Here is a 27,775-nt window from a genome sequence, read left to right as displayed (position 1 = left end):
CGATGCAGGGCTGTGTACGTTGTTGTACAACTTTTAAATGATTCACTGATGATATAGAAACAACACAGCAAATAATGGTTTTAGCAGGAGGAAAGCTGTGGAATTCTTCTGACTGATGAATTTAGCAAATACACAGACCCTAAAAATGTTGCAAACTTACGAAGCTCCCTGAGATAACCAGTCTTCTTCTCCAGTAAGGAGGCTGTATTAGCAACAGATCCATAGATGTGGAAGTTGTATCTCACCCCTGGAACAAAAGCAGCTAGAAAACAGTGGAAGTAATTACAAAAATAGGTTATGGTTTGTCTTTTGGATTTGCTTTTACTTAACTGCTTTCTATAGAGGTCTACGATCCATTAGAAATCTTCTTTGTGTGCTACTGTGTTATTGAAGCTACTGAAGGAGACACAGCATAAACCAATTCTTAGTGTGCATAATGTGAATGGAACACATGTATTCTGTCTGAAAGGGAGAATTCAGAGGGAGGTTTAAAATCTTTTTGTTGCCCTACATAAGTCAAGATGAGTGTACAATAGACTCCAAATGCATCTAAGAGCAAGATAATTTCATTTCCATTTTTGGCACAGGCAAAGGTTGTGTTTTGGGCTGTTTCATGCAGACACATACCCATGCATCAGGATTCCATGTTATCCTCACTGACATCCACTCCCATTTGGATTAAGTAAATGCAACCCACTGAAGAAGTGGGCAACGTTTTTTCCACAGTGTCGCCACACTCTCCTTCAGTGAGGACACAGGATGCCATGTGTTTGTATGAATTGAAGTGCAGTTCCCTTATTGCGTATTGAAATATGCTCAGTCAAATTTTGTTCAAACATATTTCATTCCTAAGTGAACTCTCAGCTTGAGAGACTCCGGGAAGGCTATATTCTCGCAGCTCTAGAAGTGTACCAGAACAATTTTCACACAGCCAGAAAGGTCTAATGGCCAGCACTGGGATAAAAACCACACAACTGGTCCTAAGCAAGGACTGGTGTTGAAACACATTTTTAGCACATTGACAGCACTAAACCTCTCACTACACAGTGGGTGTTAAACTATTGACCTGTGTTACAGCCAAGGCAGAGTTCCATTTTTTCCATGCTTCATGTCTCCTGCTAAAAGATTTTTAGCTCCTTCATTAACCTCACCATGCTCCTTCAAAGTGTTACTACAAGCTACTCGGAAGAGTTTTCTTCTAAAATACTATGCTGATTTCCAAGGCTTAATGGTGCTGGCACATATGTGAGGTCTAATTCATTTGTTAGGCAAAACATAATACCATGTGCCTTTGAAAAATTACACCTGCACTGCACAGACTTCAATATTACACAGGATTTGTTTCCCTAAATTCAGTTAATGCCCACAGCATGAAAGATTGATGTACAGATATCAGAAAGAAAAATTGTTGAGCTGTCACCTGAGTTGATCAGAGCACTGGAAGCGTTGGGCCCAAATCTTTTCCACTGCAAATCACAAGGCTGCAACATCGGAAAGTTACACCAATCAATAATATAACTGTCATACATATGTCTGGGGTCCCAGGAAATAAAAATGCCATCATCTGTACCATTAACCTCTTCTTCTTTAAGTTCTTTGGTGCCTAGGAATGTACAAAACAGTCTCTATATTTTGCTGCATGAGACCTCAGATTCATAAATGAAGATCAATACAGTTTCTATGCTAAGCTGTTAAACAACAATAAAATAGCTGTGTTCATTCACTATCAGACATATGGGATCTTTCACATGCTGAAAGCTGATCTTTTTGTATGCTGAAAGCTGACAGCTCAAAACCCATCAGTTTTCATAAAAAGAACCCAACTGCAGAAACATGGAGTCATAAAACAGAAAGTCACAAGAGACTAATCACACACAAGGGTTCCCTGTGAGGCAGTGGCTGCACATTCATGGCACCTGTGGCAGGTTTGAGGCTCAAGTTTAAGCCTAAATGTGTTTTGCTCTGTGGAGACAATCTGTGCAAAACAGACTTTCTCTTGTAAGGCATAGATGAAGGCCCTGAAGCTTAATATACATACAGTTACCACCTTGTAGGCAAAAATACACTAATAATTTCCATATAGCAGTGATGTGAGTTAACAGGCCAGGTTAATTTGTTCCCCTAAGACGATAAATTATTATTTCACTTAAAATAGGTAGAAACAAAACTCTCATAATGAAAATCTAACTGAAAATACTCCTACTGTTACCTGTAGCTTTAGGAATGATCAGTACTGCAGGAAGTGAATAATTAACACTGTTCTTTGCCATGATACTGATTCTGTAGGAATGGTTATCAATGGAAATCCTTGTGCTATTGTAGACTGATGAAAAGGAAAGTCTTTCAGGCTTAGAGCCATCTTCTACTTTTTCCCAGGTTACTTCATATGAAATACTTCTTCCATTTGCTCGAAAACTTGGTGGTTGCTGGGGAAATAGTTATGGAGGTAAACAACAATTACTTAGTAAATTTTGCCAAAAAATATGAGAGGAGCATTTAGAACTTTAAATAACTAACTGGATGTATTATTTCTGTAAGAATATAAATGCTCGTTTTCATACATACATAAATATACAGGATGAAATGGAAGTGCAGAAAACTCAGTAATGGGATTTGTCTTGTTATAATACTTAGAAAAAGAGAAGTGTATGTCTGAAATGCCAGGACAATACATCATCATACAGCTACATACGTTCTGAAATAAGTTATACATATTTGTCTTAGATTCTTAAAGGACATTTTCATACTGAATTGCTATTAAGTGCACAAAGGCTTGTTAAAGTTCATGGGAGAAATTTCCAACCCCCTTGTGAAAGGGTTTGTTTCTGTTTCTGTTCTGGTCTCACCTTCCAGAACAAGGTCACATTCCTCCCACCCAGAACCGGTGTGATTTCTCTCCAGATGTCCAGTTTCCCTGTTGGAGCTGGAATACAGTAAAACAAAGATGTTTTAGGTGCAGAAAGGATAAACTATTTAATTGCTTCCTCCCATATAATGAAATTCCACCCCCAAAACTTCTTTTTCCCCATCAGTCCTAGGTCTTGTCAAAACATTATTCTTTCTCCCTTAATTATTTTTTCTGAATGGATGTCTGGTTAGTTTCCCCAGAAAGTATTTCTTTGCTTGCAGTTCTGAGATGCTTGTTTCCACCTCTGCACCATTCCTACAGCCTTCACTGAGCATTGTAACTCAGTCTCTTCACCCTCCCAGTCATTCAGATTTCCCACTGCCTGCAGTGGATGAAATGGCAGAAACTGGCAGAGGACAAGAGCTGTTTAAAAAGCCACCTTCTTAAATTTTTCTTACTGTGCTTTTGCTTTTATGCATGCAGCAGGAGTCTGCTTTAGCTACACAGCAGAAGAGTAGCAGCAGATAGCAAACAGAGGTGGCAAGCTAAGAACGCTCTTCAAGGTTCCCGTCCCAGTAGGCTGGACATACTTGCTTCCTTTGTTCTGATGGTTTGGACTTCACTCCATTCACTCCACCTCCAGAAATGCTTAGCTGACCCACAGCGTACTCTAGTTCTGTATTCAGTGTATGGCTGCAGTCCACCCAGGGTGATGGTCCCATAATGGAGATATGTGTCTGAAATATTATGCTGCAAGACAAAGACAGAACAGTCAGAGCTCAGTTCAGCTTCATTAGCAAGAGTTTTTTGTCTGAAAAAAAAAAAAGTTCTTCCTCTAGATCCTACAATAGTCAGTTAAGCCTGACTTGGAAAAGGTAATCATGGAACAACAGTCAAAAAAACCCCAACAAAACACACACGATCAAAAGACACAGAGGTCCAAAAAGAGGTCTGCAAGCCATCTCTCTGTAACTGTCTGAGTAGCAGTCAGAATCATAGACTCACAGAATGGTTCGGGTTGGAAGGGACCTTAAAGACCATTTAGTGCTAACCCCCCTGCCATGGACAGGGACACCTTCCACCAGCCCAGGTTGCTCAAAGCCCCATCCAGACTGGCCTTGAACACTGCCAGGGATGGGGCATCCACAGCTGCTCTGGGCAGCCTGTGCCAGTGTCTCACCACCTCCACGGTAAAGAATTTCTTCCTAATACCTCATCTAAATCTACCCTCTTTCAGTTTAAAGTCATTCCCCCTTGTTGTATTGCTACATGCCTTTGCAAAAAAAAAAAAAAATCGCTGTCCAGCTTTCTTCTAGGCTCTTTTAAGGTACTGGAAGGCTGCAACTCACAGCCTGTCAAATGACTACTCTTTACACCAAGAAGGGAATTTACTGAGATCTTATACTCACAGACTCTGGGTCTTTTACTCAGTTCATGTAAGTAGGACACTGTTCCAGACCTATGCACAGCACCTACAGTTACCTTTTCTTCCCATTTTTTCCTCAACTTTTTCCCCCACTCCCTCCTTGGAGACAGGCTGAGTTCTGGTAAGAGTCAAAAAGTGAGCATGCTTTTAAGCCTCTCCTCTAAACTGTCTCCTGTAGTGGCCACCTGTGGCAGCCATTTGAACTAACATCTCTTGACTAATACTTAAGACAGAGCATAGCTTCATCCTGATCTTCATAATGCCTCTCTCATACGCTACAGGCAAGCTGCCTTCATAGGAAAAGGGCTCCAGAGAAAACACAGTATGCATGCAAAGAGTCAGACAGTCTCACTGTTCATGGAAGAAGTGGAACAAGACAAGGAGTCTACTCAAATAATCTTCAAGGAGATGGAAGAGGATGGGAAGAGAAACTGTCCTGGGGTTTCCTCACTAGAAAACAGGCACATTACCACCAGGTACAGCAAATAGTACATAGAAAGCTCCTGGACTAATATAAAAAAAAAAAAAAAAAAAAAGCCTTCAACACACATTTCCACCATTTGTGCCTAAGACGATATGAGTAATAAAACCATGAAAAACCAAGACTAGCAATAGCTAACAACAGCTATAAGGCCCATAAATATTTTTATTTACTTCCACAAATCTCAGAACCCATGCAGCAGAGGACAGAGCCACATATGCAGACCAGTCACACTGTACACTTTGGCCTGCAGTATAGGAAGTGTTGGCGTATGAATTAGTGCCAGCAATGGCTGCCCACATGGACTACGTCATCAGTGTAGAGCTTGGGGGCAAACAAATGCAGAAAATAGACACATCCACATGCTCACAAGATTTAGAGTGTATTGATATTGCTGTGGAATTATTTTTTAATCTCATGTCAAAAAGATACTTGTTATGTTTTTGTGTATGAAAGTCAGGTTTCATACCAGTTCTACTTTCCCATTGGGTAGGAGCAGTTCAGTTTGACAAAAGAGTTCAATTCCTTTGATTTGATGTTTCCAATATAATGTGATTTCCGCATCTGTGTATTCTTCCCATAGCTGGAAAGGTGCAGCGGGATAAACTGCCAATGGAAAATCTGAGTTAACTCTTGGAAAACATAAAGTACATGCAAAAGTATTTTAAGGTATTTTAGTTTAGTAGTAAGAGCAAAGATGACATACAAATCTTTCTGCCAGTCTAGAAGAATCAGATATAAATTAGTAAAATTTAATTTCAAAATGTAAATATAGTAATCAAGTAAATGTGATATAAGTTAAAAAAAACCCTTATGTGACTTGAAAATATTTCAGAACATCATGAACAAAATAAAGTCTTTTTCTGCAAATCCAGTAAAAATCTCTAATCCTTCTGGTGGAAGCTCCTGGATCTAGCATTGTAAGTAACATCTGCTACATTTCTACATCCCAGAATGCAGCCTCTTCACCAGAAATTTTATTCACAACTCTTACATTGACTCCTTCCAGTAGTCACCCTCTGGTAAACAGAGATAATGCTACTCCTTCCAAAAGATTTCTGACATCCTTTACTACTATGCAAATAGCATTCAGCAAGGGCAGCAGATCTCCAGCTCTCCCATATTATCAGTACAATTGTAAGGAATGAGACATGGCAATGGAAGTGAGTGGTATGTTTACAACTTTGGCCATTATCCTGACACTTCACAGACCAGGAATTACAATTTGAGGACTTCCAGACTCAAAGGAGATTGTGTTTGATACAGAAGGTCCCAGCTACCTAATGCATAATTGGAAATGATGGACTTCAGTCTTCCTTTACTTGCTGACATCCTTTAAGTAAGGAAAATTCTACTGTAAATATGTCCAGGATCAGAGAAAACAGAAAGAGCTTTACAGCAATCACTATTTAAAAGGTTAACATCATAAATATTATATATAATTCCTTTAACTTGTAACAATCACTAGAACTGAAAAAACAAAACTGTAGTAAAGCTTTAATGTACTTAGCACGTTCAATGTAACCTATTTTAGCCTGCCATGTAAACTTAGTTTGTAATATTGCATTGTCTTATTACGTGTCAGTTTACTCCTCCACTTTCTTCCTGCTCTGTTTCCTCCACCCCCAGTCAATTAACTTTTAGAACTCTCATGCCTTTCTGAGGCAAATTTAACAGACAGGCATTTAACATATGTTCCTACAAGTCATATGAAAAAGCGTGTCTAGCAAAACTGTAATCAATGCCTCTGAGGAAGCAAGCCCTGCCAGAATGCAGCAGTTATACCACCAGCCTCCTCACCCATCAGTCTGTCAGCTTCAGAACGGAGCAAAGCACACGTTGCCTCCTGCTTCTTCAAACAGGACCACAGGTGGCCTAAATAAACAGGTGGCCACAGGACCCTGGGAACACTGAGATGGATGTGGTGGGACTAGAAGACACAAGAAGAACTGGAAATACTACTGGCAGGAAATACCCAGGTGTTTTGAAGCTGGGGTACACTGTGATAAAGGACAGAACTAATAGGGAAGAAGGAACCACAGCCATCAGTAATTGCTCACAGAATAACCCATTTTATTTGTGATGATAAACTACTCTTCTGCCCTTACAGTAGCACTGAAGACGTTATTGTCCCATATTAGCACTATCAGTTCTTCCTGGTAATAGCTGCTTACATCTGCATCACATCCCATTGAGAGAGGTGCTAGCAATTTTATTTACCTGCTTTTCAAAATGTGCATCTCCATTTTATTTTGGAAAGACAGTAACATCAGCAATAATATTTTGGAGAAAGGACTGAATTCCCAAGTAACCTACACAAATATTTTTTTTTTACACCTCCCCATTATATAACCTTGTATCGTGTTGCTTCACATACTATGAGCCAGCTTTAGCAAAGAAGCAGATTTTGAAGCATTAAAGGGTCATTTCAATAAGGGTCGTTTCAACAATCAAATTTGACCTTTGGAGTGAAGCTGTTTTCCACCATTAACACAAATTTTGCAAAGCTGAAACTGAAGAGACAGCTGATAACTAACAGCACAGGCACCACTAACAAATAAAAACTGGAAAGACAAAAATCAAGGACTTACACACTTTAAACTGGGACACTCAAGTATTGAGATCAGAAGGAGAACAAGGCCCATGACAAAAAAACTTCAAGACAGACATTGAAAAGACCTTACTTCTGTAAGTTACATCAAAAACATCCGTGGCAGTTTTCTTTCCCAGTGGGTTTTCCGCAGTCACTGTGATATTATAGATCCTCTGCTGGCCTATATCCCAAGAACAGGAGCACTGCTCAGAACAACTTACTGTGCATGGAACCCTTTTTTTGGAAAACCTATTGGGGCAGGGAGAGAAGTGAGGAAGGGAGGGAAAAGAGAGAAGAACATTTTTCCAAAATGTACAATTGACATAGATGCTGAAATTTTTGAGGCTCAACTACGTTACAGCATCATACAAAATAAGGCAGAGGGGGACAATAAGAAGCCACCCAGTTCTGTCCCCTAGCCTGAAGCAGAATGAATATAGGTATTCTTACAATTAGAAGAACGTTTTCTTCAAAGTCTAAGTACTTTTTCCTTTTAAGATACAGCTAAGTTGCTTTTAGTGATTTCCTCATGGAAATTCTAAACTAGGGACCATTTGCCAAGAATTAAGCCATTCACACGTCTACCACTACGCTTTTAAATGAATCAGTAATTTCAAGTGCATCTTCTAACCTACCATTTTTAAATCACCATCATAATATCTTAATGGAAGTGAGTGATGCAGAGACCATGAAGGTACACGCAGTGATGACCTGCCTTCTGCTGAGGTCTTTTGATGAAAGTTTGTTGTGTTGATGAGATATCTGCCCTGCTTAATGAGTTTCCCTTTCTCTGCAGACCCTGCTGCAAAGCCCCTCTCTTCTCCATTTAGGTGCCTCTGTAGCAAGGAGCCAAGGGCCAGGTCTGATATGCACAGCTGTGTAACCTTGACTCAAACTGCTAATATAAAGCTGTGAGAAAGTCTGCAGAGAGATTAAAAAAAAATTAAAAAATAAAAAAAAAATTTAAAAAGCGCTGAAATTATAAAAGCTGAAATTATAGAAACTATAGACAGAAGTAGGATTTTTGAGATAGGATTGTCAGTAGCGAAAGGACTCAAGAAGGAAAACAATAGCATGTAAAGTGGAAAACAACAGCATGTAAAGTTATAAAATCATAAAGAACAAGAACTAGGGAGGCTAATCAGGCTAACTAGAGGGTTAGCAGGGAATCATCATTTTGAGTCAGCATTAGTGGCAATGGATCATGAACACATAGTCAGCCTACCAGTTGATTAATTCCTAGTTATCTGTTGTGTGTGTTGCCCAATACTTATATTACACTTCTAAGTTATCTATATCCTGATTGCAGGGTGTCTTCATACCTGCTGAAAGATACTCAGTTAACCCAAAATAATGGTTAGAACAAGGTTTATCAAGCAGAAACTGGGCTGATAGACCCACAACTTTGTTAGAGGTAATCCAGTTCAGAGCGGTTCTGCACTGCTCAAACTTTGTTAAATAAGCTGATCAGTGAGCTGGGAAGAGGCAGGCAGCTAATTTCAACAAGGATAAAAAACTTTTCCACATATTTAAAAGGAAAGAACATGACTGTTCCGTATAGCACAAGCCAGAGATAATGTAACAATGAGGAGACTTACTCTTCAGACAAGGTGTATTTTGTTGAATGACGTCCATAAAGATAGGTGTCTCCTCCCTGGCTCCAAGTACATGTTACTACTCTCATGTCTTGAGTTTGGCAGGAAAAATCATTAGGTGTGTCAGGTGGTTCTTGTCAGAGGTAATAACCAAAAAAACACCAACAGCATGGCAGTCAAGGCAAAAGTCATCAACCTTTTTACTGTATTAACAAACTAGAAATAATGGATACGTGTAAAGTCTGGTTTACTACAGATACTACTTCAATTATACTTACTCAATGACCACTCTGCAGAGAAAATCAGGACAACACTGTAAATTAATTGCAATCCAAACCCCTCTATATGCTATTATTTTTTGTTATATTCATGCATTCATGAATATAATCGGTATTGTTTTCTGTCTGTAAAAATTGCTGCTGGCCTTTGAAAGGGGGACTGTGCTGAGATTTTACCACATGCACACAGACAATACAGCTGAACTCCTAAATGGGTAGGTATATTTAAAAATCAGTTACCTGTCCTAGGATCAATTAATGAGATTAATCTGAACACATTTAATGCTATTCTTTAATGTGTTCCATATGCAAGTGTACAGATCTGAAGACAGACATTAAACAGAGTTCAGCTGGACATGATAGGACAATGACGAACTTACAGTAAGCTTCTTTTTTCTTCTCCCTCCCATTCCCTACAGCCATTCCTGACTTAAAACAGCAGGAAAATATAACTGTAATAAAACATTCACTTACTACCCACAAAGAAAACTGCATGATCATAGCACTGCTCTTCGTTGCAAGAATCTTGACAGTAGACACTGATGTGAGGCATCTCTTGATGTGCCACATTTTTCACAGTGATAAGTCTGACTTGACCATTTGTGTGATTGAAAACATGAACAGCTGGGACTACGAAGAATTCCTTAATGATTTGACCTTTCCTCCCAATGCAACACAGAGTGATATCAGAACCTTCCTCTACAATTTTTTCATTTGGAAAGATTTGTGGTTCACTGTTATTTGAAGTGTCCAGGGCTGCAAAGTAATACATAATAAACAATTTCAAAACCTGCTTATAGGAGCAGCCTTCAAACAGAACACATAACTGAACATTTACACAACAATCTGCTAATGTTATATTAGCCATTCATGCACTTTTATTTAGGATTTTTCCCCATACAGAGATCAACTCCACATCTAACTGTACCTATATTTCTCTTAAACCCATAAACATGTAACGAAGTCCAACAAACTACCTAAGAGACTAAATGCATCTTTCTGCCTTTCACTTAAGAGGAGACAAAGAGTTTGTGTTCAACAACTGCCTTTACGGATGAACACTGCCTCCTGCACCTATGAACAGGCTGATGCTTACATTCAAAATGCCTGCTTTTGAAGATTATGAGCAGGAGGTTAGAAAAACATGTTCTGAAGCTTATGCAGACCTCAGCTAAGAGAAGTCAACATTGAGTGAATCAGATCAGTAAGGGGATAGTCAGCTTTGAGTAAGACCCCTATGGCTTTCAATGTTGGACTCCTTGCTGAATGCAAAAATCAGGGGGAATTAACTGCCTTTTGGGTAGGTTGGAGACAAAATCTACTCTCAAGAATCTGATCCAAAAATCTGATGACGCCTAAAGTCACTGTCTTTCCAGAGAGCTCTAAATCAGGTCTGTAATGCAGGATCAGTTTGCGACAAAGAAATAGTATTTCTGATCCCTATCCAATTTCCATTGAAAAAACAAGATCTCCAAGATAGAGGTTAGTGAGAAAGAAAGGGAACCTTGTATCCTATTTCCCATTATATAAGGTGAGGAAGAAGAGCAATTTATGTGCCACAACCCAAGTATACAGACCTATGATACTTCTACAGCCCATGGTATCTCCCACAACCAAAAGCCATTGCAGCTCCAGCAAGAGTAGTGTTTCTTTACAAAATCACTGTAGTCATATTTTCAAAGGCAGTTATAAAGTTTGTTTAAATTAAATTATCTGCAAACCAAATTGTTCTAGTAAGACAGTATAGCCTGGAAAAAAAAAAAAAAAAGGGGATGGTGGTGGTTTGTTGAGCAATCGTTAATTACATTATGGGTTCACTCCCTATTCACTCTCATATAATTCACAGAAGTTCATTCCAAGTGACATATGGAGCTGTCTTGTTTGTCTCTTCATCTTTTCTACTAATGAAAGCTATGAACCCCAGACAAAAGAAACATGCATCAGATGATGTAACCATAACTATGTTCTTCCTCTCCTCTCCCCTAGTTTGGGCCAGGGCTGCATCTAATCTGGTGATAAGCTACACTAGAGCCTATCCAAGATCCCATGCCACTCTATGCATGACTGTTTTTAACGTGCAAGCAAGAAAAGCTCTAAAACTTTTGGTCTACTAGCTTAGGAAGATAGTCTGCAAATTAAAAAAAATAGCTGAAACATTGCTATTATTACCAGGGGAAAAAAAAAAGGGGGGGGGGGGGGGGGGTGTTGGCGGGAAGAGTTTGTCAGTACTTAGACATGAAAGCGTTCAAAATGGATTCTTAATTTGATGCCATCTCTTCTGAACTGGACTTCACCGTTACACTCAGCAGTAAATGACAATCTAGCTTTGTACTGGAAAAAATAAAATCAATATTGCAAAGTCTTATTGTGCTTACCCAGGACAGTCTCCCACCGACTCCACTGACTCCAGATTTTTGATGCTTCTGTTCTGCTCCTGATTCTCACTGAGTGTGACATACACTCCAAAGGTAAGTCTGAATCCCATACCCAATGAAGAGGCTTTCCTGATTTATCCAGTGTGACATTATGAAACTCCTACAAACAAAGGCCAGTAAGGCAAAGTATTGAAAACACAGAGATGTGTAGACATTTTGGAAGTCAATCAAAAGCAGTGAGAGAGAGAGAAAGCTCAAAGGAGGACAATGTTTTTGAAAAATGAGCCTCTGAAATATCACTTGCTAGACGTGATCTCACACTAAGTAACTAAGAAGCTAAGTAACTGCTTACAAATCTGTACTAGCAGTGGTAGAGTGACTGAGGTGCTGTCAAGACTGCTTGATTCTGACAACATAGTTGTGAGTCAGACCCTGCTTCTGATGAAAGTGAAAATAACCACTCTCAGTGGGTTATTTGTGCCTGCTATTACATGGGTCGTAGCATGCACAGATACTCCTGCCTGCAGGTGACCTTGCCTAAAGCTCTGGGTTACATATCCCTAGCTCTGAATTACAGCAGGCATTTGCACTGGCCAGTAAGAATTAACACAGGTGATACTGTAGGTCTGAGGCACAGCATCTGAGGACAGTACTACCACCAGTGACAGGCAGAGTAGGAGAATATCTGCTGATTTCCTCAATACACACATGCAAGAACCACAAATAAATATATTCAAAACTGTTACAGCTCCATGAAGACAACAGAAGGACAGCCTAAAGTATGAAATGGAGTATAAAACCCACGAAAGCTAAATGCCCTGTAATTTGGCAAACATTTTTATATCAAATTACATAAATTCAGACAAACAGCAAAAAACATTAAATGTTCTGCTGCTCTCTAAGAGAAGATACCCTACAAATTTCTTTTAGCATGTACCTACTAAGGCCCACCTGGGTGCTAAATGAGCTGCACCAATACACGGCACAGCAACTCAAACTAACCTGGGCACCACGTAGGCACACAGACAGATGAAAATGTAACCCAAGTGTGAATCTTCCCTGGCATGACAGTCCATAAGAAGCAGGAAAAAATGGCTCAAAAAATTCTAGTAATCATCTGTAATTATTAATACATTTTAGAACAGAACACATGAAAATGAGCCCCCCGTGTGCCCAGGTGGTCAAGGAGGCCAGCAGCATCCTGGCTGGTGCCGGGAACAGCGTGGCCAGCAGGGCCAGGGCAGTGCTGTCCCCCTGCACTGGGCACTGGCGAGGCCGCCCCTCGACTCCTGTGTTCAGGTTGGGCCCCTCACTGCCAGGGGGACGCAGAGGGGCTGCAGCGTGTCCAGAGACGGGCAGGGGGCTGGTGCCGGGGCTGGGGCACAAGGCTGGTGGGGAGCGGCTGGGGGAACTGGGGGGGTCAGCCTGGAGAGGAGGAGGCTCGGGGGCACCTTGTGGCTCCCTGCAGCTGCCTGACAGGAGGGTGTAGGCAGGGGGGTCGGTCTCTTCTCCCAGGTGACAAGTGACAGGGCAAGAGGAGACGGCCTCAAGTTACACCAGAGGAGGTTTAGACTAAGTATTAGGAAAAATTTCTTCACCAAAAGGGTTGCCAAGCACTGGGACAGGCTGCTCAAGGAAGTGGTTGAGTCACCATCCCTGGAGCTATCTAAAAAAACTTGTAGATGTGGTGCTTGGAGACATGGTTTAGTGGTGGACTTGGCAGTGCTGGGTTAACAGTTGGACTTGATGATCTTAAAGGTCTTTTTGAACCGAAAAGGTTCTATGATTCTATACATTTCAGTACTTCTTCAAGCAACCTTACCAGATTCTCAGCATATAGATCTGTGCTGCACCAGAGCCCTGGCTCACACTGACAGCTGGAGAACTGCTCTCTATTACTGCTTTCCATCAGCAACACCTGCACTTTCATAATATCACCACTGAGAAACACTCTGCAATCAGTTTACAATTTAATTTCTCAGTTATAGCACTGAGGAATGTAGTCACTGCTTTGGAAGCTAGACTGTCCATGCTTTGGTATGAGCAGGATCACTTTCTTTATTGGACCACATTCTTCAGAAAAACACAGAAGCAAATACATTTCTGTCTGGTAGTGACATCACAAATACCCTGTTTATTTCCCTTGTCATGTTTATTATAGTTAACAGACAAGACTATGTCCTTGGATTCGAAAAACTCATTCTTTCTTCCAGCAAGTTAATAAGAGTTTGTTGGAAGGATACTCAAAAAAAAAACCCCACTTACTTGTTTGTAGCTGTATGGCCCCAGTTTCTGACTTGGCTAGATCTACTCATGGGATGTTAAAAATCCTACCCCATGTATCAAAGTAGTCATAATCTTCTGAATTCCATAGAGCTCATCTGCAGGGAAGATGTGGTTCTACAGACTTAGAAACAAAATACTAACAACTTGGCTGATCTGAGAAAGCTTTGATTCTTAACAGTGCCCATCTTCTTTTATTGACTTCTGGTTTCAGAAAAATAAGCCCTTCTCTGCTTTACCTACTTTCTCACAAATAGCAGCTTTAAATAAGCTAGAGCAGTTTGCCAGTTTTACTGAGTTTTAACATGTGCATTTCATCTTCTTCCACGGTTCAGTCAGCAGATGATTCATAATAGGTTATAATATCCCTAAAACATGCATTAATTCCCAAAAGATTCTCAGATCCAAAGGAGAGGAAATTTTCTTTGGAGACAAAAACTCTCACACTGAAGTCACAAACTGGGGAAAACATCAGGAGTAGGCCTAAGCCTATGATTTGGTAATCTCCACCTCTTCAGAAAATTTGGCTGGTTTAGGTGTTAAGGAAAACTAGCAGCACAGGGACTCTGCAAAAAAGGCATCACTACTTCTTCCTTAACTGGAAGAGGTGGGTATAAGACAACTGTGCTAAAGGCCAAGTACAGGGCTTAAACGGCTTCACCCTCACTGAGATGACCTTTTGTTCCACAAGGTGAGAGGAGGTGCAGCAACATGACTCATGTTCACTAGTCCCCAGTTAAGGGTAGTAATCATGCTATAAAAAAACAGGCTGTCTTTAGGAGTAATGGAAGTGTTGTTTCTGGGAGGCCACTTGGGGAACCTGCATAGTGAAAGTGAAACAGAAGTCTTGAAAATCAGATCTCCTAGGTCTACCCACCACAACGCCTCAATAAGGATATGCAAGGCGTAATAGAAATTACTTCTTCATCTGAGCCTACCTTTTTTTTTTTTTTTTTTCTTCACAGAAACTGGGCATAATGACCAAGTCTGGCACCTATGAAATATGAACGTATTTCTAGTACAGTTTTGTAAATACTGTGTTGTAAATTGTAAACCTACACAGCAAAACTATCTGCATATGCATCTGAACATTTCATTTTCCTTTAGCTTCCTTTGTATCATAAATAACTAATATACCTTTTTTAAACATATACTTACTGTCCACACAGTAGTGGTTTCATCTGTTCGACGGACTTGTATTTCAAAAGACATCGCCAGCTCAGCATCATGCGCTGACTTGTCAACATCCCATTCCACGAGCAGTCGCTGAAGAGCCAAATCCTTGGAAATGTTAAGGTGCTTTACTGGAAACAGAATGGATTCTAGGAGCACAAAAAGAACACAAAAATATTAATGTTTAGCTGTTACAAAGCAGATCTGAAACAACAATGGTTAGATGTAAAACAGGTTCCACACTAGACAGTTCTGAAGGAAGAAAATAAAAGCGATCAAGACCCATGCTGTTGATGTCAAAAGCAAAGATCATCTTTAATCTTAAGGCAAAAGCAGGCTAGAATGAGGTTCCCAATTCTACTCAATAGCTGCCCCCGACATTGGGTGCACCACTTCACTTCTTCATGCCCTCAATTTACTAGCTACTTTATGGAAATATTGATCCATCCCTTCATAATCTTATGAAGAGAAATAACAATGTATTAACAGGGACTGAATCCCAAGAAAGCCTAATCCCCAGCAAGCCTTCTCATCATCAGGGCAGAAAATCTAGGTTCAATTTTGCTGTCTAACCTAATTAACACTAAACTAATTAATGCAAGTCAAGTATTTGAATAGGATGTTTCCCTCCACTAGCTAGCTCAGATGATAGTCTAGTATTAGGCGCATTCCTGGTTGCTCTACATAGAGCTTAGGTACTTTAGTCAGGGCTGTGGATTCTTCAGCTGGAAGTAGACACCTAGTTATAATGGCAGCTCCATCTTTTTGTGGGTCTGGAGTTAATTCCCAGAATAAAATAAAGTTTAAAAGTCAGGCTGAGGTCCCTTTTGGTGTAAGGAAAGGGAAGTCCACTTAAGACTAGCTTACTGAAAACTACAGATCACCTTAGAAGTGGTCCCTCTTTTTAAATGTTTGCTCTGTCACCCCTCCCAAAAAAAACCTAACTCTTGGAAGAGATGAAATACGATGCCCATTGATCTTCATCTTCTCTCATTCCTGAAAAATAAACAGAGCAAAAAAAGAACCTAAACTTGATTTGGTTGTTACTGAAGCCAGGGAACTGAAATGGCCAAGTAACCAGGCTTTCTCTTTTGTCATGGTTGCTTTCCAAGACGCCTCTGCTTGTTACAAATGACAATCAGAATGCTTATATTGACCAGGACACAGAAAAGAAATCACAGAAATAACTGTATATTCTAATAAAACAGAATTCATTCTGGCCATTCCTGCCCCACTACAGCCACAGTCCTCAGGGTCATGATGGATCGAGACCTCAGCAGCTTCTTCCCACAAAACTGTCACGTCCAGTGATTTCTTCCAGATGTGCTTCACTCACTGACCCAATGATTATCTGACACTGTTACAGACTATTAGTGGCAGAAATGCAAGCATTCAGGAAATTTAGTTTGAGAATCTACATTTTGATAGAAGCTTCTGGAAGCAATCAGATATCCAAACTATTTTGCAACTTATCCTGTGGTGCCTGCTCTGCTGTAACTTCTGTGCAATCATTTCCCTACGTACAGATCTTTACATTAACTGCAGGAAAGGAAAGGCTCAAGAGAAGCAACAGTTATAGCAATCCTTGATCCCTCAAAGGAAGCAAATAATACTTTATAAGCTTATTTATTAATTATGAGAATACAGACACTGGTACTGCTTAGTTGTTTATACAAGTCCAGCCTATAACTAAAGAATAAATGGAGGCATGTATATCCGGTACCATTAGTAACAGCTTATAAAAAACTGCTGAAAGAAATGGTTGTTTCTCTTTTAGCAGATCATCTACAAACTCTGTTGTTATAATTTTAATCCATTCCATTTTAAAAGGTAATCGAAATCAAAGCAAAATGAAAAACACATGCTTTCAATCCAGAGGAAACTACTGGCATAGGTTCCTTCAGATACACTTGGAGGGAGAAATCAAGGTTTCATGGTTCAAACATTTGGTCTCAGAAACAGAACTGTGGTATCCTAAAAAAGTTTTTGAGAAATAAGTATACACGCACATATATGCACACGTACCTTCTACCAATTTTTACTGCAGCCTTAACAAAGAATTGGTGGGAAAATATGAACATGTGTAAAATCCATTAAAACAGAATTTGACAGCATTGGTGTATTTTGTAAGGTAAACAAAAATATGTTTCAAGTGCAGAAGTAAAATTTCTTTTGTGGCTATGGTTATGACATGGTCCTTAAAAAAAACATACCTGCTGCTTGACAGTTGCTTTTGAAAAATAACGGCTATCAGTTTTGTACTACCATAAGGAAACCCAGCACCCATTCACAGCTAGTAGATGCCTGAAACCAAGCGGAAGGCCTGTAGATAAATTTCACTTGCCTAAATGACAGGGGAGCAGCAATTTTAGGTTTTACTGGAAAACAGAAATATTGTTGGCTTCACTGCCAAGGACTGACCAGACAAAGAGCCAGAACAACCAAAGCAACAAAGTGAGCCATAAAATTAACTGTGGAAGCAGTGTGTCTTATGTTATTTTAGGAAGGTATGACAAGATGCGCTTCATCTCCCAACATTCTACAGACTTCACCATCAAAACAAGATAAAGGCTGCTAAAATCCCACTTATGCTAAGGAATTGACTGTAATGTTGTTCCTCCCCAGCATATAATCTTAGCTGTTAATTTTCCGGTGCACCTCACCTCTACATTCATCATCCATTTACATGAAGCACCACTTACCAAGCCTCTGAGGGGATCTGATTTTACATATGCAAATAGGTGGCTGACCTAAAGCTCTGGCCCTTGCCATTCTTGTGTTTTCCTCTTGCAGCGCTAAAGCAACTGGGGGAGACAGGTGAGCCTGGCACAAATAAACCTAAAGGAAGGGACCCAGCTGCTCTCTCAATGAAGCTCACAAGCACAAAGTAAGACTCTCAGGGAAAGGAAACAAATACACCTGAAAGAAGAGCCAGCCCGTTGGCAGAAACCCCTTTCCTTTTTCAGGGTGCACCATTAAAAGAAATCCCTGAGTATCTTCCGAATTTCCCTATCCTCTTTTCTGCTCCTTCTCTAGCCAATCCTAATTGCAAGTGTCACTACTATGCCTATTGCATTGACAATGAACTTGCCTCTCTTCTCTACATGTGACTTTTTGCCCAAGCTAAAATCTCATCCCTTTTCTCACCATGGACAATATTTTCACCTGCTGCATTTAATTAACTTGACAAAAAACCAAAGGCCTCATTAGTTTTGCTTTCCCTCCATCTACATAAAGTGTCCCTCCACTACCCCCTTCTAGTTAGATGACATATCACTGCCAACCTCACAGAAATTTGTTTTCCTCAGAGCCTGGCATAAGACAGTCTAGATCACCGGTCAGGGCTTATACACAGTACCAACAGAAAAAACAATATAGTTAAGAATATATCCAAGATCTTGAAGGCCACATTGAGTTACAATGTGAGACTTAAAGACTTCTGTAGTATAATTTAGATATGCAGAAGTACATGTAGCATCCAGTTACAATCTTCCCCTCCTAGCAAAGTTAAATAATCAAGGCATCTTAAGGCTTGTTTTAACTTGAAAGCTAACTCAAAGACTGTATGAATAGCTTTATGATTACAACAGAGACGAATTCTGTTCCTGAACAACGGCATGTGAAAACAAGTGACCAAATCATTGTAACATAGTAACTGTTTAGACTTGCCTGCATTACAAAGTTTTGCTACTCTAGGGACATTGGTAATGGTCTCAAAACTGAGCAGCTGGCACCTGGAGTGAATGGAGTGTGAACACAGGAATTCAAGGTCGAAAAGAGACATAAAAGTCTGAAATAGATAGATTATCCCCTTCAGTATGATGACAAGTAATTTATACAAAAAACCACCCCTCTCCCTCCTTCACCAACTTAATTCAGGCAATACAACTTCTATAATGCAGACTATAGTCTGGTAAATTCTGCCTTCTTAATGGTGGTTATAGAAAAGTAGATTAAAAACATTAATTCTTTTTTTTTTTCTTTTAATGGAGTAGTGCCCAATGCTATTGCCAGTGGCAAGAGTGCAAGTAGTACTTTTAAGTACTTTTAAGTACTTAAAACACACACCTTTCTGAAAAGTTATCTATATTCAACTTCATTCCCTTCGAATATGCATATTTGCTTCTTTCTTTGTATTGGATATATATGTGAAGTGTAAGAAACAAAAATCTGTGCCATCATCAAAAAAGGAACCAACAGAAGCGCTGATTTTTTCATAGAGGAGTCAAACAAAAAAATACAAAGGGAAGGGAAGAGATAGAAAAGCATAGAAGTTGTCAAAGAGGAAATAAATTACTTGAAGATCTATACTTGAAGAGTACAGATCAAAAACTTGAGACAAGGGAACATAAATAAACACACTCTGGCTTCGCATCATTGCAAGTTATGGATTCAACAGGCCATTTTGCATTATGGGGTTACAAAAGGTAATTATACAAGACGCTTCATCACCTTACAAAAGAGAATAACTTGATTACACATGTAGATTGCTTAATCACAGGAGACTTACAAGTGAGCATGTCCAAAGCTTCAGTTGTTGTAGATTGCTTCCTTCTAAATAAAAAGCAGATGTTCAGACATTTACCTTGCTGTGAATATGTAGTGTGGCAAGTCCTCAGGAGGATCAGTACTGCCAGGACCATGAAGTAAGTCATCATTCATCCACCTTTTCCTGCACAAGACTTATCGGGAAAGAAGACATTTCTATTTATTTGTTTCTTTTAGGAGAAACACATGCCGGACAACAGTCCAGGTAATATTACTGTATTTCAGAAAAAGTAAATAAAAATGCAACCACACAGACTCCAGGCATCTTAAAAGAAATTGAGGAAGAATGGATAAAGAAAGATACAGAATGAAAAAACTTGCTTGTTTTTTTAGGACCTGGTCACAGCATAGGGAAAAATACACTACACTTAAAAAAATCAGTTGAATCTAAACAAATAAACCACACAATATCTTCAAACTTTTCCCTCCGTTTATTTCTAAGGAATATTAAAACAAAATTTTCTCCTGATATATTTTGGCTTTCCTCTTGCACAAATAACAAGATATCCATCCTAACAAGGGGGGAAAAAAAGTATATAGGTACATAAGGCTTTGTGGTTTCTGCTTCAGCGTAAGCCTGACTGATGAATCCAGCAGACTTTGGCAAGCATGGTCTCTCCCTTGGCCAGCATCCAAGAACTATATGAAGGGCTTTAGTTACACTGGAGTCGAAATACACATATCAAAGTTTTGGCAAGTTCCATTCCTAGAAGGACCATCATCTCAAGCACCACACAGCTCTATCTAGCATTCATTTTACAGCTTTTACACTCACGTTGTGACAGGCTGAAACTGTTTGACTTGCACAGCCCAGTCCCAAGGGACCGATCATACGTCAGATCTCATAAACTGCGAATTCCCCCATGCAGAAGGGAGAGGTAAACATTCAGCAGCAGTACGGTTAAAAGCAGTCATGCACAGAGGGTACAGGAGTCCAAACAACAGGAACAGGACAATGGATACAGCTGTCCTTCACTTTTCATTTCCATGCTTTACATTTCTGGAGCTGTGTAGAATACTGATAAAGAAAGCCTTCTACCACTGCATCCACAACAGAAGTTGAAACTGCTTAGCAGGACAGATAACCAAGATGACCTTCTGTCCCCACAAGGACAGAACATTTACTGATTTCAGAACAGCCAGGAATTCACTCCAGAATTTCTTCCTAGCAGAAAATTTCCAATTTAATGCCTTAGAGCTACAGACACTGAAGTTTAATGGCCTTGCCTTAGACTGAATGGTTTTGAGAAACTCTGAATTTCTCAAAAGGATCAAAAGAAAAGTATTTCAACTTCTTTCCCCCCCCCCCCCCCCCCCCCCCGAAGTTTCTAAAGGTCACATAGAAATTGTAGAAGAGTCCTGGGTGCAGCACTGCAGCCCAGGGCTCAAGCTCACAACAAGCACCCTTGCTGCAGTGTGCCCCAACTTTTTCCTTGTGAGCATAAACATGGAGGCCCCATATTTAAAAGGTGAACGTGGCTTTGCCTAATGTATAGGCTTCTTCAGTCCTTCTTGCCATTATACCAACATCCTCAGATCTTCAGTTCTTCTTGCCATTATACCAACGTCCTCAAAAGTATTCAGACAACACTAAAATCAACATTAATAAAGAATCTAAATATTTTTGAGAACGTAAGCCTAATTCATATGCAACTAATAGACTGTTCCAATAACTGACTTGGGGAAATCAGCTTTGTTATAGTTTTTCTATGTTTAGCCTTTGTTCTATCATCTGATGAAATTTAATATCTAAAAGGGAAAATATTTTGATATGTTTTGTCTGGAATAAACACAACAGAATCTTTGTTATGGAGCAGTGAGTGGCAAGTAAGTGACACAACAAGAAGTCTTTCCAAGGCAGATTATGTTAACATTTCTGGTAACTCTTTAGTAGATTTATACAAAATTAATATTGAGAAACAAAGTCAAATCTTGCATGCCCTTTTTCAGAAAAAAATGAAAATAAAACTGCCTTTAAAGCCAAGGTGTTGACTCTCTGCTTTAAGAACCAATTTAACACAAGGGCGGTCAGTTAGGTTCAGTGGCATAACTCCTGACTTGACATGACAAAAATCTGGCCTCACAGGACTCCTGGTTTTCTAAACATCTTTGTTGGGTCGGACACACAAAATTTGTCATCTATCACTTAAATCCAACATTAAATACAGTGGGAAATTATTGTGGAAGTCATGACAAATCAGACTATTTATTTAAATTACTTCCTATTTGGAAGAAATTTTCTGTTCTTAAGAGGCATTCTCAACTATTGTATTGAAATAAGCATCTAATTTAACTATCTCTCTCCAGTCATTTACATTGTCAGTCCACTAATGGCACAGCCTAGATCAATTTTACTGATGCATAGTACAAATGCTGTATGCTACTAAAAGGCATTATAATATAAGTTCATCAGAATATAAACGTATTTTGGAAGCTACAATGCTTTTCACTAATCAGTATGTTAATAATCTAGTTTAATACTGTATAATAAATTATGATAATGTGTGCAATTGTAGGTATCAAAGAGTTTTCATGGGAAAAGTTCTGGAATTCTCTAACAAAGAGAATATGAAGTAAGTTTAAATAAATGAAACTCTATTTGAGCAAAAAGAAACACAGTCCTTAATATATAATATTTTGACTTAAATCATCTTTATGCAGAAACTTTATGCCTATGACTAACAAATTAATCACATACAGTAATTACTACTGACTAATGTCAAGCACTTGTTCTAGATTATCAATAATTAATTTTATAAAATCATCATTTAAAAATCTGTGTCTGTCACAAAGATTAAAAAAGAATCAAAACAGTTGTACACAATACATTATCAATTTCATTTTATAAAAACCCATTATGATAACAGATTAACTACACCCTTGCCAAAAGTGAAAACAATTGAACAACCAAAGGAATGAAGACAGGAAGCCAAGGAAGGCTTTTAGGTATCTAAATAATTCATCATCCTAAAAGAGGCAAAGTACTACCTCTGAGAAATAGTGAGCAACTATCAAATACCACAAGAAAAGTGACAATCACAACCATGGTTCTGGTGAATAGCTTAGCTCAGATTTGCCAATCTGAAGAATTATGAATACCATACTAGTATGCCACAGTTCTTAACCTGAGAATGAATCACTGCAGACTTTTTTCTTAAGCCTAAGAGAAGTCATGTCTTGTCACCATGCTTCAACATGGAATGCCTGTGTACTTTGTTTCCATGAATTGCAGGTAAGAACAAGAAGTTCTCATGCCAGTGACTTTGAACATGGACTGCAGACATATAATTTGAATACTTTTCCCTTTCTACCTACTTTTGTCATTAAGACAATTTTGCAAAGGAATTTCTCTAGTCTATGACAGAATCACTGATTTTCCCCAACTGACTTTTGAAGAACTCCAAGGATGGAGATTCTACAACTTCTCTGGGCAACCTGTTCCAGTGCTTGCCACCCTCACTGTGAAGGTCTTTTTTCTCCTCATATTCTCCTTATATTCAGATATTAATTTTTCTCCTTATATTAATACAAAATAACTTCTTCTATTCTCCTTATGTTCATATAATCATTTTTCTCTTTGTATTTTCCTTGCTACAATTTGCACCTGTTCCCTCTTGCCCTTTTGCTGTACAACTCTGCAAAAAGCTTAGCTTTATCTTCTCAGTAACTTTCCATTAGTTATAGGACTGCGGTCAGGGCTGCCCTTACCTTTCTCTTGTCAAGGCTAAGCAAACTCAGCTCCTTCAGTGACTCCTAAAGTGCTTCAGCCTCCCAAGCCTCCCGGTGTCTCTCTGCTAGACTCAGTCCAGTCTGTCAGTCTTTGCACTGTGAGCCCCAAACTGGACATAGTAATTTAGATATGGCCTCATAAGTGCCAAATAGAAGGAAACAATCACTCGCCTAAGCTCTAATTATTTGCCATCATTATCAACAGTAGTTACAGTTCTAATTTCTCTGATGAATCTCGTTATTGGGATACACTGTGAAATGTTCTATAAAATGGGGGATAATGCTAAGCCATAAACTGAGGATGATTGGGCACAAAGTAATCTGTCAGAGCTACAGAAGTTAGCTGAGCAACACATTTTTCATTTTACACTGTATTCTTCTCGTTTCTAAAAATTCAACATCCACGGGGGAAATAAAGCAGACTTGTCAGTCTGTAGCCTGGATCACTGATACACTTTTTTTTAAAAAACTCATGAATGTATACTCTACTTTTAATCCTTCCCATTGGAAAATTGTAACCTGGGGTATGACAAAACAGATACAGAAGGATTCAGGACTCCCCAGTACTGATAGATACATCAATAAAACAGAATCATTTTGGAGACCTGGTGGCAATTGCAATAAAATTCAGCAGCAACAGGCATGCTCAGAGACCTGACAAGTCAAGAGCAGTCACTCAAGAGCTGGAGACAGAAGAGAAGCTAATTACCTTGGGAAGAGATGAAATCTCCTTCAGTAGGTAGTTTGTGAATAGTCTAAATATATATCTCCAGGTAAACTATTTCTCCTTCAAAGCAAAAGGCTGGCTCAGATGATCCCTGAAGTCTCACCCAGGCCAATGCTTTTGTGATGCCATGGATGACAGGAAAAAAAATTCTCATTATTCATCTGGTAAACATGCCTAAGATGAACATTTTGTCCAACCTCTCTTCAAAGGCATTAAAGCACTAAAATTCAACTGAAACCTCTTTCAAGATCAGGCTCATAGTCTTCAGGAGTCATTGGCTGGCACATACTGCTGGAGTATAAGGAACAGCCATGTGTGTAAAAAAAGGAAGCCCCTGCTATAAACGTCTAATCATAGCTGACCGCAGAGTCATTCTGTTTTCTATCAATCTTCTTAAAGCCACATATTTCAAATCACGCTTCGTACAACTTTCCTTTCTCAGTGCCCTTTGCTTTGCTTATTTATAAGAGCTGTCAGTCACAACCCTCATCCTCAAGTGAATCAGCCTGTACATAGGCTGGGAAAAGAAGTTTTCAGCTTCTAAGATCCAGAAAACTTTATCCATTTTAAGAACAGTATTAGATAAGGACACCAAATCATAAACACCATTGATCTAACAATTTTTCCTAAACCGACATGGAAGAGGACTGCCAGCAAGGCAAATGCAGTAACAATACTACGTTGGATTTATGTCATATTTTTCATCCTATGTTCTAATTCCCTCTGCTTCACAGACAGACTGAGGATAGGAATCACAAATCAAGTTCATACCACGCAGTATAAGGTCACTAACATAACTGATGTGTTTAGTGCCAAAACTTAATAAACTCTTTCCATAGCCAACAAAGAGACAGACACACCTAGAAAGTAAGCCAGATCACAGGCAAGTTAGTCTTCCAGAGGTGTTTTTTTTTCCTCTTAAATAAACAGATAACTAGGTAAGTGCCAAAATGAGCTAGGATGCCTGAAGTCAATGGTTTGTACAAAGACTCTGCACTGAAGTGTGCCTCTGCTCTCCTGATTCCTGCAATTCCCAGTACATCCCTTGCAAAATGAAGTGCAGAGCTGACATCCAACTGAGGCAGCTTTACTGGAAACACAGCGTCAAGCCATTGAAAACCTATTGAGTGTCAGTAAAGTAACATCTGCCAAAGCATCCTACAGCTAAATAGATGCCTCTTCAAAATAAAATTCATACTGTTTATACAAAATTTAATTTGCACGATTATGAATTCTGAAAAAAAAAAATAATAGCTGAGATAGCAAATTCTAAAGTGGAAGAACCCTTCCTTTAGTCCCTGTACTCAGGTTTTCTTCTCCCAAATAATTTTAAAGATGGTTTTAATTATACTTAGCACACAAAATACATCCGTGTATAAGACACTGAAAGCTCCTAATAATCCTTTGTGATGCAATGAGAGAGCAACAATTTTTAAAAGCTGCATATGGAAAAAAGTAATTTCTATCATCAAGGTCTGATAGGCATGTAATCATTTGGCCACTTAGGCACAGCTTTATCTCCTGTTTTTTTATAAACAGAAATCTCTTTGATGCATGCTGTTGATTGTCTGAAGAGTTTTGCCAAAACAGGAAAACATTATGTACTTCATGGTCCCATGAAGGCTGGAATCCAAACATAAAAGCAATTAAAAAGTGAAAAAATGGGGTCTAAAAACATAAAATGCTTGACAAGCTGTGTAAGACTGCTTCTGCCCTACCAGAAAGCAAATGCTTTTTGTAGGGAAGGAATCATATAACATGGTGGTATGACTCACACCAACAGGAATAATAATTTTACCATGTTCTTCAGGCTTGTAACATTGTTAGGATCTGGTTTACTCTGCTGGAGTAGAGTCTGGTCCAGGCATGCAATATTTAGAATAGAGACAGGTAAAAAGTTTACATCAACAGAATAGCCAAACTCCAAAAAAAGCAGGAACCACACCGGAATTTATGTTTTCTCATTTACTCCGACAGTTTTGAGACTAAACAACAGATTTCAGCTGCTTAAAAGAAGGCAGAAGCAACACTTTTTCTCTGTATGATGCTGGACTTAAAGGTCTGGGCTTGCCATTCTGGGCAAGTCAACACCTTCTGGAAGTAGTAGGAACAGGAGACATTAAACCTGAACCTAATCACCTGGGAGGCGCCGCATCCACACCCCACCATGTATCTCACCCGAGCCATTTTTGCTCGGGTCAAATCAGCCGCTTTGACGCCGCAGTAAAGCGGTGACACCTTGAAAGCAGAGAAGGTTGGTTGGGGCAGGGGGAGTGTCATAAAACGCTTTAAAATTGAACGGCAAGTGATGGTGCTGCCGGGACCGGCAGTTCCTGAGTGGTGAAGCGCCGCCCCCACCCGCACCCCCCGCCGTGACCAGGGATGCCTGGAAAAACGGGGGTTAAAGGGCAGGCAAAGGGTGAGGAGGGCTAACGGGCACCAGAAGGACTAAAACTCAAAATCAAAACTCCAGAGCGCTTCAGAAAAGGGGCCAGGGTGGAGAGGGTGGATGGGTTTTCCTCAGCGGAGCAGGCTGCGCTCCCCTCAGCAAGGGCGGCCGGGGTCCCCCCGCGGGAGGAGAGGGAGAGGGGAAGGGGGGCTACGGAGCTAACGAGGGGCTGCCGCGACAGGGGGAGACCGGCGTAACTCACCCGCACCCGCCGAGCAGCTCCCTCGGGGACGCGGGAAGCCCGGTCCGCGGCTGACGGGCGGCGGGACGCGCCGGCCCCCGGTCAGTGCCGGCAAGGGCTCGGGCGGCCGTCCCTCCCCGGCAGGGCGGTGCCTGCTCCCGGCTGGCGGGGGCCGGGTGAGCAGCGCCTCGGGAATTTCCCCCGGCCGCGGGGAGCGCGGCCCGTTCCCACAGGCAGGGCGCGGGCCGGGCCGCCTCCCGCAGCGCCCGCCCGCCATCTGCCCCCTCCTCCGAGCACCCGAGCGGCTCCGGTGCCCCGGGGCGAGGAGGGGCAGCAGGGCCTGGGGCCGACGCAGGGGTGGCCGAGCGAGGGAGCGGAGGACAGGCAGGGCAAAGACCTGAGAGGAGACGCGGCGCTTGGCTCAAACGGACGCTTTCCCAGGGCTTCCAGTCGTGAGCTGGCCAGAAACCGCACTAGGAGCGGTGCCTCCAAAAGGCCTGTGCCTCTGGCGCTCTGGCCACAGGGCTGCGGTGTCCCCGCGCCCTGGCTGCAGGGAACTGGGACGGTGGCAGGGGCCACCAAGGCAGCGGGGTGAGGGAGGTGGCCTGGCGCCTGCAGCAGGGCTTGGGGTTGAGGCCACAACCTGGTATGGTGCTGCGCTGCTGTCTCGCACGCAGCTTTCCCTCTCCGAAACCACGTTCAGGAAGGTTATGGCTCAAAAAGTGAAATTACCCTCTCCCAAAAGCACAGGACCTTCCCAAAAGCAGGAAGAGATGGCAGGAGTTCGCTGATCTGCTGCCCTGCCCTTCAGCTGGGGGTCTCTGCCTGACAGGGGTTGTCTTTTTTGCAAGGTGCAAAATTTGTGCATGTGCTATTTTAAAGTTAATGTATTGAGCCATTTTTCTGCTCTAAGCCCCTTCACTTGTGTTTGAAAAATATGTCTTCTTTAGGGCTCTACTGGAAATACCTGTTAAAAATGTGTCAATACATTTAACATTTTCTGAATCGGTTTCAACACTGCTGCGTATTACAGATGTTCAGCCCTCTCTTGCCTCTCCATTTGTGTAGCAGCAATGATTTGTGATGCTG

General features: G+C 40.5%; 1 protein-coding gene across 5 annotated transcripts in view; it reads right to left on the bottom strand.

Moving 5' to 3' along the window:
- LOC308056548 (oncostatin-M-specific receptor subunit beta-like) overlaps window positions 1-27,092 on the bottom strand; it is a 36,611-nt gene extending 9,519 nt beyond the window's left edge. For 3 of the 5 annotated variants that reach the window (XM_080372138.1, XM_080372137.1, XM_080372141.1), the window contains exons 1-12: window positions 26,708-27,092; window positions 15,038-15,201; window positions 11,597-11,756; window positions 9,696-9,977; window positions 8,947-9,076; window positions 7,440-7,597; window positions 5,225-5,361; window positions 3,439-3,598; window positions 2,847-2,923; window positions 2,210-2,426; window positions 1,421-1,603; window positions 161-262 (exon numbers count right to left, since the gene is read on the bottom strand). In XM_080372138.1, coding sequence (XP_080228264.1) covers window positions 161-262; window positions 1,421-1,603; window positions 2,210-2,426; window positions 2,847-2,923; window positions 3,439-3,598; window positions 5,225-5,361; window positions 7,440-7,597; window positions 8,947-9,076; window positions 9,696-9,977; window positions 11,597-11,756; window positions 15,038-15,201; window positions 26,708-26,963 — 2,026 coding nt within the window. In that variant the 5' untranslated portion in view covers window positions 26,964-27,092. Of the gene's footprint in view, window positions 1-160; window positions 263-1,420; window positions 1,604-2,209; window positions 2,427-2,846; window positions 2,924-3,438; window positions 3,599-5,224; window positions 5,362-7,439; window positions 7,598-8,946; window positions 9,077-9,695; window positions 9,978-11,596; window positions 11,757-15,037; window positions 15,202-19,637; window positions 19,735-24,038; window positions 24,171-26,707 lie in introns of all 5 variants that reach the window. The other 2 variants (XM_080372140.1, XM_080372139.1) reach the window with 2 other exon arrangements.
- Window positions 27,093-27,775: the final 683 nt, after the last annotated feature.

This window comes from Falco punctatus (genome assembly GCF_963210335.1).
Source record: "Falco punctatus genome assembly, chromosome: Z".
NCBI lineage: Eukaryota > Metazoa > Chordata > Aves > Falconiformes > Falconidae > Falco > Falco punctatus.
The sequence above is the reverse complement of the archived record's forward strand: the minus strand, read 5'-3'. Positions and strand labels throughout refer to the sequence as shown.